Source organism: Orbicella franksi, chromosome 15, assembly GCF_964199315.1.
Source record: "Orbicella franksi chromosome 15, jaOrbFran1.1, whole genome shotgun sequence".
Lineage (NCBI taxonomy): Eukaryota > Metazoa > Cnidaria > Anthozoa > Scleractinia > Merulinidae > Orbicella > Orbicella franksi.
In genome coordinates this window covers 9,782,858-9,795,178 of record NC_138159.1, presented here as the reverse complement: position 1 = coordinate 9,795,178, position 12,321 = coordinate 9,782,858, and the positions used below count along the sequence as shown (strand labels likewise).

Below are 12,321 nucleotides of genomic sequence, written 5' to 3'. Positions count from 1 at the left end.
GACAAAGGCTTAGTATGGGAGTTGCACGCTCCTAGTGATGGGTTCCTGCTTCATACCATGTCTGATTCTGTGTTGTCGCCCTGTACTTGGCAAAGTCCTGTTTACAAGAGGGGGTTGATCGAACGCGGCATGTCACTACATACGTTCAGTATATTTTAATAATGTGCTGTAAAAGAAGACGAAAGGTAGGGAAGTTAATCCTTCATATAAGCCTTATTTTCCCAAGGTAAACCCTCTCAAATTATTATTAGACGTGGTATCCAGGTCTCCCTTGGTTAATGTTTCCACGTGCGTGACGTGGATGTTTTCGTGGAGACTGAAAATACAAGTAAGGCCGCCTGGGCTGTTTTCGTGAGCTAAATTTGCGTCACAAGGCCTGCTATATCAAGATTCACCTGGGATTTCCGATACTGCGAGTCACCTAAAAATATCTTGAGAGGAATTACCTTGTGACGAAGGCCTATAAGCCAAATTAGCTCTCTTACAGGATTCATCTTCTCTTGCGTGTTGAGATTTTATGAGCAACTTTCAGACGTCCTAGAATGCTATACATTCAATGTAAATTGGATAGATTAGGCAATAAAGTAAAAGACCGTTAGAGTAAATAAATGAAAGTAACGGCTCATAGATCTTCTTTTCAATCTTTTGCTTTTGTCTCTCGACCTGAGTAGCAGCAATAAAGCTGAATAAGAAAACGGACGGAAATATAGCGGACCCTGTTAACAAGGCTACCTTTAACCCATAAACCTATTGTTGTATTAAAGATACTAAAGGGGTTCTTAAAATAATAAAATGAGTGACTAATAAAGATTGACATATGATTTACGTTTATCAAGGGAGCATATGCAATTTACAAAAACATCAAGAACATACGTTTGTTTTGGGGACTAGTAAAAGACCGGTGAGAAAATGTGCATTTATTACCTCGTACAGGGTCTAAATAGAACGATATACTTCTAAATTACATTTTACATAGAAGCTATTCTTCATATAGTATTACTTAGTTTCGTTGTTTCGTTGTTATTTCAACTACTTCAATGGAACGTTTTGGAAAACGAGTCACAACCGTCGCTATCAGGCAATCAAGTTCTCATGCAAACAAGGTTCTTGCAAAGAGTGTTGCAACGCTCCGCTGACAATGGTTTTGAATAAACAACTTCGACCTTTTGGTTTAGTTTACACTACTTTAATCTGTTTATACTGCATCCTTCTCTTGTTCAGACTAAAAAGCTTACTAATACTCTCACAACAAATGTACAAATATCTCTCTGCGCTACACCTCAATAAAACGAATGCTGATTGGCTGCAAGAAAACCTTTCAGACAAAGAATTATTACAATCTTTCGTAGCCAAGGATACAGAACTCTAGGTATTTCGGGACAGAAACATTTCACAATTCAAGATCAACCAAGAGTCCTGGTGTTTGTCCAGTTTCCGACACTGAGTAACTCGAATCAGTCACACTCAGTACTAGTGTTTCTCAATAATTTCCACGTGACTTTATTATTACAACGTCGATATTAATTCGAACGTTCAGGAGCCATAATCGGGGACGGAGACCGTAAGCGCGGGCCATTTCTAGTACTGGGGTTGTCCCCATGATATGGGACAATAATTCTGTTTTTAGAACAAATTGCGCCATCGCCTGCGGTACAAGCGCGTACATGCTGCGAGGATTTTTGCAGATGTCGCGCGGGGGAAATGGCGTCCGAAATTCCCGAAATTTTTCATGTTTTTGGCCCACAACTCAACGCGTTTACGTCTGTTGGAATTTTGCTTAAGTATTTTCGTCGTAAGCTGCTCCAGTTTGAGTGAAGTAAGACAGTGTCGAATTTAGGTATGTTCCGCTGTAAGCTTTTATATATCGCTGACCAAGTTGTGTTCCGACGGATGCTTCTTTTACATGAGCTGTACATTACTCCACTTTAAATTTCACATATGTTGAAGGTTAACAGCTTTTCCATTACACAGCAAAAAACTAGCTGGATATATTTAGATATAGCAGAGCTTCAGGTCTTCATAGTTTCCCAGCTCCTCTTGCCACACGCTTGCGAGGAATTTGTCAGTCTATCGCGACCGAAACGTAAAACAAAATAATTGCTAGTTTGAGTTTCGCTTGAATTGTAAGCAACGCTTGATGTTTCATCAAGGCCCAATAACTTTACGTCCGTAGATACTGCTCAGTTTTATTCGTGTTAAAAATCCACTGAATTATCTGTTGTCGATGAATGAGAGCGCCCGCCGATGCGTGTTTTGTACAGTCAGTAAACATGACAAATTGTACTTCCGCCGCACTTTCGTGTGAAAACGTACATCGAACTCAAACAATAACTCTATAGTTTTTAAATATGTTTAAGATTGATAAATGTTTGAGAACATATTAAAAGCTAAGCTGAAAATGTGTGAATAAAGCAGAAATAATCAGCAAAGTTACGATGACGCTTTCTTTAATCAACTTGGAATAACGATTTCGATTTTGTTGATCGAGTTATCAAAACTCCTTGTCTATTTTCATTTTCGCAGTGTAAAACTTCACTATGCTTATGTTGAAGAAACACACATCATGTTAGGAGCCTTTTTTTGCGTTCGTGAAATTTGTTACAGCATCTCAGCACAAAAGATAACGAAAGAAATCTTTGTCAAGATTTGTTGACAATTGAAAACACCGACTCGGACTTGAAAGTGCACGAGCTGCACTATGCAAATGAGCTAATTGTACGCGTCAGACTTTCCTTTCAAAAACTTTTGCAAACTCGCCAAACAAGCAGAAACAATAAGAAACCATCAAAACAGGTTTTTGTTATGATGAACCATTGTCTGAGAAACTCACAAATTAACTCGATACCAGAGTAGAGAGTTTTCTTGTTATATTCTTAAGTCAGAAGAAACGCAAAAACATACGCGTAAGCTTACAACTAGCGTGAGCAGATCTTATTATTCATTCCCAGCGCGAGATTGAAGTCTTGTTTTCGACCCTGAAAAACCCACCTTTTCCGTTAGCTCAGAGCATAAAATTACATATAAGCGCCCTGGTTCGTATTCCCTGCCTTATTCCCTGCCATCGCTGTGAAAAATACGCAACAGAATCTCTCAACTCTCACCATTTGATCACGCAACGTGACAACATCCACGCGAGAGCCCCGACATGTGCGTGAATCCGCGCGGATATATGACGTCAGGATGGCACAATTTGTTCTAAAAATAGAAAAATTGTCCCATATCATAGGTGCGCGCGAATCCCGAGACTTACGGTCTCCGTCCCCGATTATGGCTCCTGTTCGAACTGATATGAGAAAAAGAAGGAATTTTCCATGCAGTTTTGTAAAGGTGTGAGCCGGAAAACTGTATCTTTTCTATCTTTCAAATCACTAGTACCTTGTCTTTTTCACATCGCCAGAGGAGCACAGTGCCAAAGCAATACGTCCCTGTCTATTCATTGTTATAGCGGAGCCCCATACCTTAGAAAATTTGGTAACCCATCGATCTGAAAAATTTCGGTTGTCACGTGACTGTTCGTACGTGCGTACGTACGTCCGTCCGTTCGCACGCCAATACCTTGAAAACTAAGAGAGTAGCACCATTACCATAGCTACATCTTTGATTTTGGGCGTCCACGCTGTTGTTCATTGACAGCTATCACAACAAGCTATCTGCTGACCAGTGTCACGTGACTATATCGCAGGCTCAGGTTTAGAGCTCATCGAGGATGCGTGTTTTATGCTTCTGATCAGCATGACATCATCACAGGGAACGTTCCAGGCAAATCCCTCGCCTTGCAGATAGGAATCAGAAATTTCAAAAACTTTCACCACAGACTGGAAAAGATTAGTCTTACACCATCCTAACACAAAAACCTTTTCAGACTGGGATTTAGACTTAGCCTCCACTATAGAAATACGATAAGGAGCAAAGGCATCAAAGCCAACACAACCATGCATGTTGTTGTCCTTGTCAAAAATACGCACCTGGTATTCACCTGGATCTTTTTAACAGAGCACGTAAATGTTATCAGTTTGGTCAGTAGCCACATTACAAATTCTACTATCACCCAAGGTTACAGAGGGCAAGTACAGGAAGTTGCCATCACAGTCAAATACTTTTAAGTTTTTATCTAGCTTGGCTCCTACAATGAACTGGCCTTTCGTGTTAGTGCAGATGCCTGACACTGATTTTAAAATGTCCACTCCAAGCCATCATTGCATAGCGTAGCAACCAATGTATTTTGACTTCTGCAGATTAATTTCAGCAATTCTTGGGTCTCGCAATGGATGCACATTCTCTGGTCCAACATCGTGATATTAAAGATGGCGTGATTTATGTCACAAACAGTAGCAATAATCGCATTTCGGTGATCTTTCCCGAACCAAGACATCCATCCTTCCGCTAAGGCGATGTTAAAGCTCTATTTAACAGCTGGCAGGGCGTGCAACTCTTCAAGGCAAACTTTACATGGTGTTTTTGCGCTCACAGGATTGTACACTTTCTCCGGTATTGCTGCCATGACTCTAAATCATCTTAGTATCACCCAACTAGGGGACTAATGCAAATCCTGCATTTTAATTGGCTACGCTACTAGAGGTCTATTAGTAACAGTCCTCGAGTAGCATGACGCTTTTCCCAAATAAATATTTCTTCAACTTGCATTTGCTAACTTTATTATTGTCTTTTCTGTCCGACTAGTTGGGTGATACTAAAACAATTAGACTCTTCGCCCTCAAGGGCCACGGTTCAATAGCCCATTCGGCTTCGCCTCATGGGCTATTGACCCGTAGCCCGCAAGGGCTACGGGTCTAATTGTTAAATAGCCTGAATGCGATCAGACGTGTCGAACGCTTCGTCGCTGAAGGCATCTCTTGCTTTGCTCCGAGCTTCCTTGAATCTTTCTTTTGCGTCACATATCAATTATTTGCTTGACTCGTCCAAGTCGATCAGTTGTAAGTTGGAGAGCTCTTTGGCGAGGGATACTGCTTCTGCTTGAGCTGAAGCTGAGGATCGTAAGCTTACTTCGGCTGACCCTGAAGCTGCAGCTCGTCCTGTTATATTCTCGTTTAGCTGCTGAATCTTCTCGCATCAGCTTGGGCGAATTAACTGAGGTGTACGTGTTTAGCGCAGAAGGAGACTTTCTGCACAAATTTATGTGGTTCACGTAACAATTCCATCGGACACAGTAGTGATGGCAATTTACTGGGCAAACGAACACCTTATTGTTGTTTCGATTCCCAATTATTATTGGTCTACTTGCCTTTCACCAGTCAAGTTGTGGCACATTGATTTCTCCATATACAAAGGAGATGGAAGGTTAGTGAATCACTTTTGCATCTTGTCATGTCACCAATTTGACCATATCAAGAGTATACCAATAAATAGACCGGGACGTATTGCTTTGGCATTGTCCTCCTTAATTTGACGATGCAAAAGAAATACAAGATACTAGTGTTTTGAAAGATAGAAAAGATACAGTTTTCCGGCTCAGACTTTTACAAAACTGCATGGAAAATTCCTATTTTTTCACACATCAGTTCGAGTAAATATCCACGTTGCAATAATAAAGTCACGCGGAAATTATTGAGAAAGACTAGTACTGTGACTGATTCGAGTTACGGCAGTGTCGGAAACTGGGCAAATACCGGGACTCAGTCTTTGTTGATCTTGAATTGTGAAATGTTTCTGTCGCGAAATAGCTAGAGTTCTGTCTCCTCGGCTAGGAAAGACTGTAATTCTTTGTCTGAAAGGTTCTTTGTGGCCAGCCAGCTTTCGCTTCATTAAGGTGTAGCGCAGAGAGATATTTGTACATTTGTTGTGAATATTTAGTAAGCTTTTTAGTGTGAACAAGAAAAGGATGCAGTATAAACTGATTAAAGTAGTGTAGACTGTAAACCGAAAGGTCGAAGTTGTTTATTCAAAACCATTGTCAGCGGAGCATTGCAACACTCTTTGCAAAAACCTTGTTTGCATGAGAACTTGATTGCCTGACAGCGACGGTTGTGGCGCGTTTTCCAAAACGTTCCATTGAAGTAGTTGAAATAACAACGAAACAAGGGAAACTAAGTAATACCATATGCAGATAACTTCTATGTAAAATGTAATTTAGAAGTATATCGCTCAATTTAGACCCTTTACACGAGTAATAAATACTTATTTTCTCACCAACCATTAACTAAAAATAAAATAAATAAATATACATTTATATAGCGCCATTTTCCACTAATTGTCCATGGCGCTTTACAATACTTTAAAATTAAAATCCTAATTCTTTAAAAACCTAAAATCCTAAATCCTAAAAGTTAAAATCCTAAGAATTAAATACGCTATATAATACAATTAGGCTACAAATAAAAAGTAAAAACTACAAATCAAATGCACGCTTAAAAAGATAAGTCTTAAGATTAGCCTTAAAAACTGCCTCTGATGATGAAAGTCTGATCTGGAGGGGTAGTTTATTCCAGAGCCTTGGTGCCGCCACGGAAAAAGCCCTTTCACCATACGTTTTAAGATTTGCTCTAGGCTCATCAAGCAACCTATTGTTTGAAGATCTTAGTGTCCGACCAGAAATGTTAAATCGCAGTAGGTCTCTAATGTAATCAGGGGCCAGTCCATTCAGAGCTTTGTAAGTTAACAACAATATTTTGAAAATAATCCTAAAATGAACTGGCAACCAATGTAAGCTCCTTAGTATTGGTGTGATGTGTTCCTGCCTTCTAGTCAAGGTAACAAGGCGAGCTGCTGAGTTCTGTACAAGCTGAAGTCTATTAATCAGATACTTTGGGAGACCGTACAGTAGGGCGTTACAATAGTCCAAACGCGATGTTATGTAAGCGTGAACAATGGTCTCAGTAGTACTCTGGGATAGGTATCGCCTAATTTTAGCTATACTACGAATGCGGAAAAATGCGCTCTTGCAGGTTATTTTAACGTGTTCTTTGAAATCCAAACATTGATCGAATTCAACTCCTAAATTCCTGGCCTGTTTACTAGACTTGATTACTTCATCACCAACTCGTATATAGTCGAGGGGTGGTCGTGGACGATATTTAGAACTAATAACCAAAAGTTCAGTCTTATCCCGATTTAACTTAAGTTTGTTGCGCAGCATCCAGTCCCCAATGTCCTTAACACATAATTCTACTGCCATCTTTGAGCTTGATAGATGATTAGGGCAATTGGACGTAAACGACAAGTACAACTGTGTGTCATCTGCATAGAGATGAAACGGTATGCTATGCTTTCTGGCTATGTCACCCAGCGGACTTGTATAAAGGGAATACAACAAGGGTCCCAGTACAGAACCCTGTGGTACCCCGTAGGGTAAATTCTTCTTTGACGATTCAATTCCATTGACAGAAACAAACTGTTCGCGTGAGTGAAGATACGAATGAAACCAATTAAGAGCAGTGTTCCTAATACCAAAGCGATTCTGTAGTCTAGTAGTCTCTCTAGTCTTCAAAACAAACGTATGTTCTTGAAATTTTTGTAAATGCATATGCTCCCTTGATGAACGTAAATCATAATCAATCTTTATTAGCCACTTATTTTTTAAGAACTCCTTTTATAGTATCTTTAATACAGCCCTGTACCTTTAATACAGCAATAAGTTTATGGGTTAAAGGTAGTCTTGTTAACAGGGTCCACTATATTTCCGTCAGTTTTCTTATTCAGCCTTATATGTGCTACTCAGGTCGAGAAACAAAGGCAAAAGAATTGAAAAGAATATCTATGAGCCGTTACTTTCATTTATTTACTCTAACGGTTTTTACTTTATTGCCTAAACTATCCAATATACATTGAATGTATAGCATTCTAGGACGTCTGAAAGTTGCTCATAAAATCTCAACACGCAAGAGAAGATGGATCCTGTAAAAGAGTTAATTTGCCTTATAGGCCTTCTTCACAAGGTAATTCCTCTCAAGATACTATGATTTTTACGTGACTCGCAGTTTCTGAAATCCCAGGTGGATCTTGATATAGCAGACCCTGTGACGCAAATTCAGCCACGAAAGCAACTCAGGTGGCCTCACTTGTATTTTCAGTCTCCACGAAAACATCCACGTGACGCGCGTGGAAACATTAACCACGGGAGACCTGGATACCACGTCTAATAATAATTTGAGAGGGTTTACCTTGGGAATATGAGGCTTACATGGAGGATTAACTTCCTTACCTTTCGTCTTCTCCTACAACACATTATTAACATATACTGAACATATTTAGTGACATGCCGCGTTCGATCAACCCCTTCTTGTATACAGGACTTTGCAAAATTTGCCAGGACTTTGGCCCGTTATTTTTCATACGTTATATAAACGATCTCCCAAATGCTTCAGAATTGATAGAGCTGCTGCTCTTTGCTGACGATACTAGATTGTTTATTCTCACTCCAACCCTAATACCTTAGAATCTGTACTAAGTAACGAACTAAAAAATATTGAAGTTTGGCTACGTTTTGAAAAATTATTGGTGAATGTAAAGAAAACGTCTTATCTCATTTTCGAACCTTGGTAGAAGAAATTTTACCACAATTTTTCTCCCTTGGTGGCCAACTTTTAACGCAAACCAACGCTACTAAATTTCTTGGGGTATATATTAACGAGCACCTTACTTGGAAAGATCATATCAGCTATTTATGTAAACAAATCTCCAAATCAATTGGAATGTTATTCAGGTCCCGCTTCTATCTATCCTCAAAAACTAAACTCACCCTCTACTACTCGCTAATTTATCCTTATATCACCTATTGTAACTCTACATGGTCGTCTACATACGTAACTAACTTAAATAGAATTTATTGTTTGCAAAAACGGGCTGTGCGAGCTATTACCAATTCAGATTATAGAGCCCATTCTGCTCCTTTATTCTCCAAATTAGGAATTTTAGACATTTATCAAATCAACACGTTTCAAATAGCTAAATTTATGTACTATTATCATTACAACCTGTTGCCTCCATTGTTTTTCAACTTGTTTTTTTACAAACTGTCAAATTCATGGCTATAGCACCAGAACAGCCAATAATTATCGCGTGCATCATTGCCGGAGTAATCCAAAAAAAATTCACAATTCTTTACCGAGGTCAAAAGATCTGGAATTCTCTTCCTGTTACAATCATCGATCACTTCATTGTCAAGTTTTCCCAATTTTAAGAAAACACCGCTAGAGGTTTTAGTAAAATAATTACTGAGCTGGCAAAGCCGCACACTGTTGCACTATTTATGTAATCGTATTGTTACGTACGAGGTGGCCTCAACTAAAAGCCTGATGGTTTCTAGAGGTCACTTCGCCTCACATTAAAATATTTATAAATACTGTATATTAAGTAAAAAGGCAAATACACAGATTGAATGAATCAATGAATCAATGAATCAATGAATCAATGAATCAATGAATCAATGAATCAATGAATCAATGAATCAATGAATAAATGAGTGAAAATACAGGGCGACAACACAGAATCAGAAATGGTATGAAGCAGGAGCCCATCACTAAGAGCGTGCAATTAACATACTAAGCCTATGTTATGGCATTTTTACAGAGCGATCTATTTTTAGGCTTCTTTTCCCGCGAAGCAGGTCAGTTCCGGTCTACATGAGCGCACATCGGCAAGGAAGAAAAGGGAGTTACCTTACATCAGGAGCCCATCTCTTCTTCTGGTGAAATGATGATGTCAGTTGAAAATTAAGTCCGTGTTTGTGATTGGTCACTGAGGTTCCTGCAAAATTTGCTGTTTTCCTCCAAAATTTGTGAGCCTCGTGAGTCCACAACATTTTGACCACTGTGATGACGCGTATCGTTGCCGATAAGAGTACAGGCCACGCTAGCCACTTTCGATTTCTCAAATAACCAATTGACACCAGGCGTTCTGCAACGCTTAACTGATACCTAGTCTTAGTCCGAACGAAAATGTCCAGAGTAGGTCGAGGAAATTTTGCTTAGCATTTTTTAAACAAACATAGTCTAGAAAGTAGAGGCAATCTGAATTCCACTGGCTCGCGCTTCGCTCTACTGTCTAAAACAACGACTATTTACAGTCGAACATTAATTAAGCCAAAGTCGTCCATGTATAAAGATATAACGCTATACTGAAAAAGTCCAGTTAACAATTCTAGTCTTATCTTAGAGTAACAAATCATTTGACAAAGAACTGTCAGCCTCTTCTTTGTTTGTGACTTCACTATTGAATGTACTGTCTCCATCACTACGAAAATCAACAATGACACCATCTGTGATGTCATCTGAGCCTTCTATCGCACGACCAGGCTGCACTTCAGAGGTGCCTTGAGCTTGCCCATGCGCGGTTGTTTGGTCCCCAGACTGTACGTTGTTGATGCCGTTTTCGTGGAACTCTTGTTCCTTGGGGAGTCGTGGATTTTTCAGAGTCCGTGAACGACCTTGTACCTTAGGAATGGATTTCAGAAAACGTTAATGCGGAAGGACATTCCCGTTACAAAGGGAGACATTCAAATACCCCCCTGTAACACCCATTCTTGCTACTAGGCCTAAGAGAATTATAAAACCATCGCTGAAAGTTAGAGAGAATCTAGGTTTAGTTTGAGATGACGCTGTGTTATAAGATTCCATATTGTTTGTCAGTCTTCTTATGCTCAGTTCGTTCCCTAGATACTCTTGAACAATGGGGGGAGATGTTGTGTTAGCTTACATGAAGTATTGTTCAAGTTAGTTACGTGCGAGATGCTTGTTGGTTATTAAAGATGGCGTCTTGAAGTAAACACGTGTTGTTCACTGAAGACTATCGTAAGCCCAAATAACTCGACATTTTCTAGGACCCCCAAAATCTGTAGCTGACTAGAATATAATACAAAAATATCTTGTTGTTGATAATTTTTTCAGAGACATGGGGGCAAACTTGTAACCTATATCATATGTAACTATCAACTAAAACTTTGAAGAAAGGATAATGAATGTAGCACTGATTAAAGTTTTTTTATGGTGCCATAACAGCTCTCTTTGAGATTAAGGACAAATTGAATATCCATTGAACAACAGATAAAACTAACTTCGTCATAAAACTGAACTTCCAGTGTTACATGGGAACTTCAACTCATCGAAATAACTTGTCTCTGTTGACTAATATGAAATTAGTCTCCCCACTGCTACACTGTGTGACACCTGTCAATTCAAGGGGTTGCCTAGTAACAATCTCTTTCTGGAGACATCTCAAAATTTTAACTGGGTTGCTTATGTTGTGTTGCAAACAGTATGTTACCCGCACTTTGTCCACAATTTCATCAACAGTAAGTACTGGCTCGGCCAGTGGAACTGCTGAAGTCGTTGTGCTGACATCTGCATTCTCGGGCTGCCCCAAGCTTGAAGCCTCTGGGATGCTTGGGTTGAGGCTAGGATCAACGATGTCTGGGTCAATGTCTGCTTGCTTTTCTTCCACAGAGGCCACAGAGGTGCTGCTTTCTTGGATTTTTTGTGGCTCTGATACAAACACAGAAATACTCAAGGTGTCATCATCCTCAGATTCAGAGCTTAAGAGACCGTCTCTGGTCTTGCACATCATAACGTGAAACCTAAGGTCTTTCATTAATACCTCTTTATGCACAAACGAAACTTACTGTCCAAGTCCTTCTCGAAGAAAGTTTTCTTTTCCCACCACGGCCACCCCTTCTCTTACTGCCACTTCGTCTGCTGAAAAGAGCCATGCGTTCGCTAAGAGCAGCTGCAGCCGCAGACTGATGTTGTTTTTCAGCGTTAGCACAAAGTACACGGAGACGATGACGATCGCCGATCGTAGTAAGGCCAAGACGTGAAAGCACCTCATTGGACAACTCTACCACATTTTCAGGCTCAATTTTTTCGGAAGCAAATTTCGGAATAAGAGACTCGAGTTTAAGGTCCTTCAGAATACTCTCCATAATGTTTTTTTCTTCCACGAGCTAATCGGAATTATCTGTTCCCGCCATTTCGTTGTCGTTAGCACCGGGGAAGAGAAAGAACTGGGACCCGTTTAAACCAGTTTAACCAGTTCGTGATAGCGATTAAAGCCTGGTTACAAGAGCTTGGTATCGAAAGTGAGGTCAAGAAGACATAACAACGAAACCACATCGCGTAATGATCAAACCACATAGCGAAGATACCAGCCAACATAACAGCGTAACCACATTACATCATGACAAGAGCACAAAACATAACTTAACAACCTCAATACATCACGATAAAACCACACCACGTAATGAAGTTATTACATAACATCATGACAAAAACACATGACGTCAGGACTACATTACAAAACATAATGAAGAAACCACAAAACATAATGAAGTAACTACAACACGTAATGAAGAAACCACACAACATAATGAGG

General features: G+C 39.7%; 1 protein-coding gene across 1 annotated transcript; it reads right to left on the bottom strand.

Annotated features, from left to right (window-relative positions):
* Positions 1–11,091: 11,091 nt before the first annotated feature.
* On the bottom strand, positions 11,092–12,314 carry LOC145470472 (uncharacterized). The gene is made up of 2 exons (XM_081454290.1): positions 11,573–12,314; positions 11,092–11,435 (listed from the first exon to the last, which is right to left on the bottom strand). The coding sequence occupies exons 1-2, from the start codon at positions 11,870–11,872 to the stop codon at positions 11,214–11,216; spliced, it is 522 nt and encodes a 173-aa protein (XP_081310416.1). The 5' UTR covers positions 11,873–12,314; the 3' UTR covers positions 11,092–11,213.
* Positions 12,315–12,321: the final 7 nt, after the last annotated feature.

Coding starts and splice junctions, on each gene's coding strand:
- LOC145470472 (XM_081454290.1), bottom strand. CDS start 11,872: ATGGAGAGTATTCTGAAGGACCTTAAACTCGAGTCTCTTATTCCGAAA. Junction 11,436..11,572: donor CTTCGAGAAGGACTTGGACA/GTAAGTTTCGTT, acceptor TGTTTGTATCAG/AGCCACAAAAAATCCAAGAA.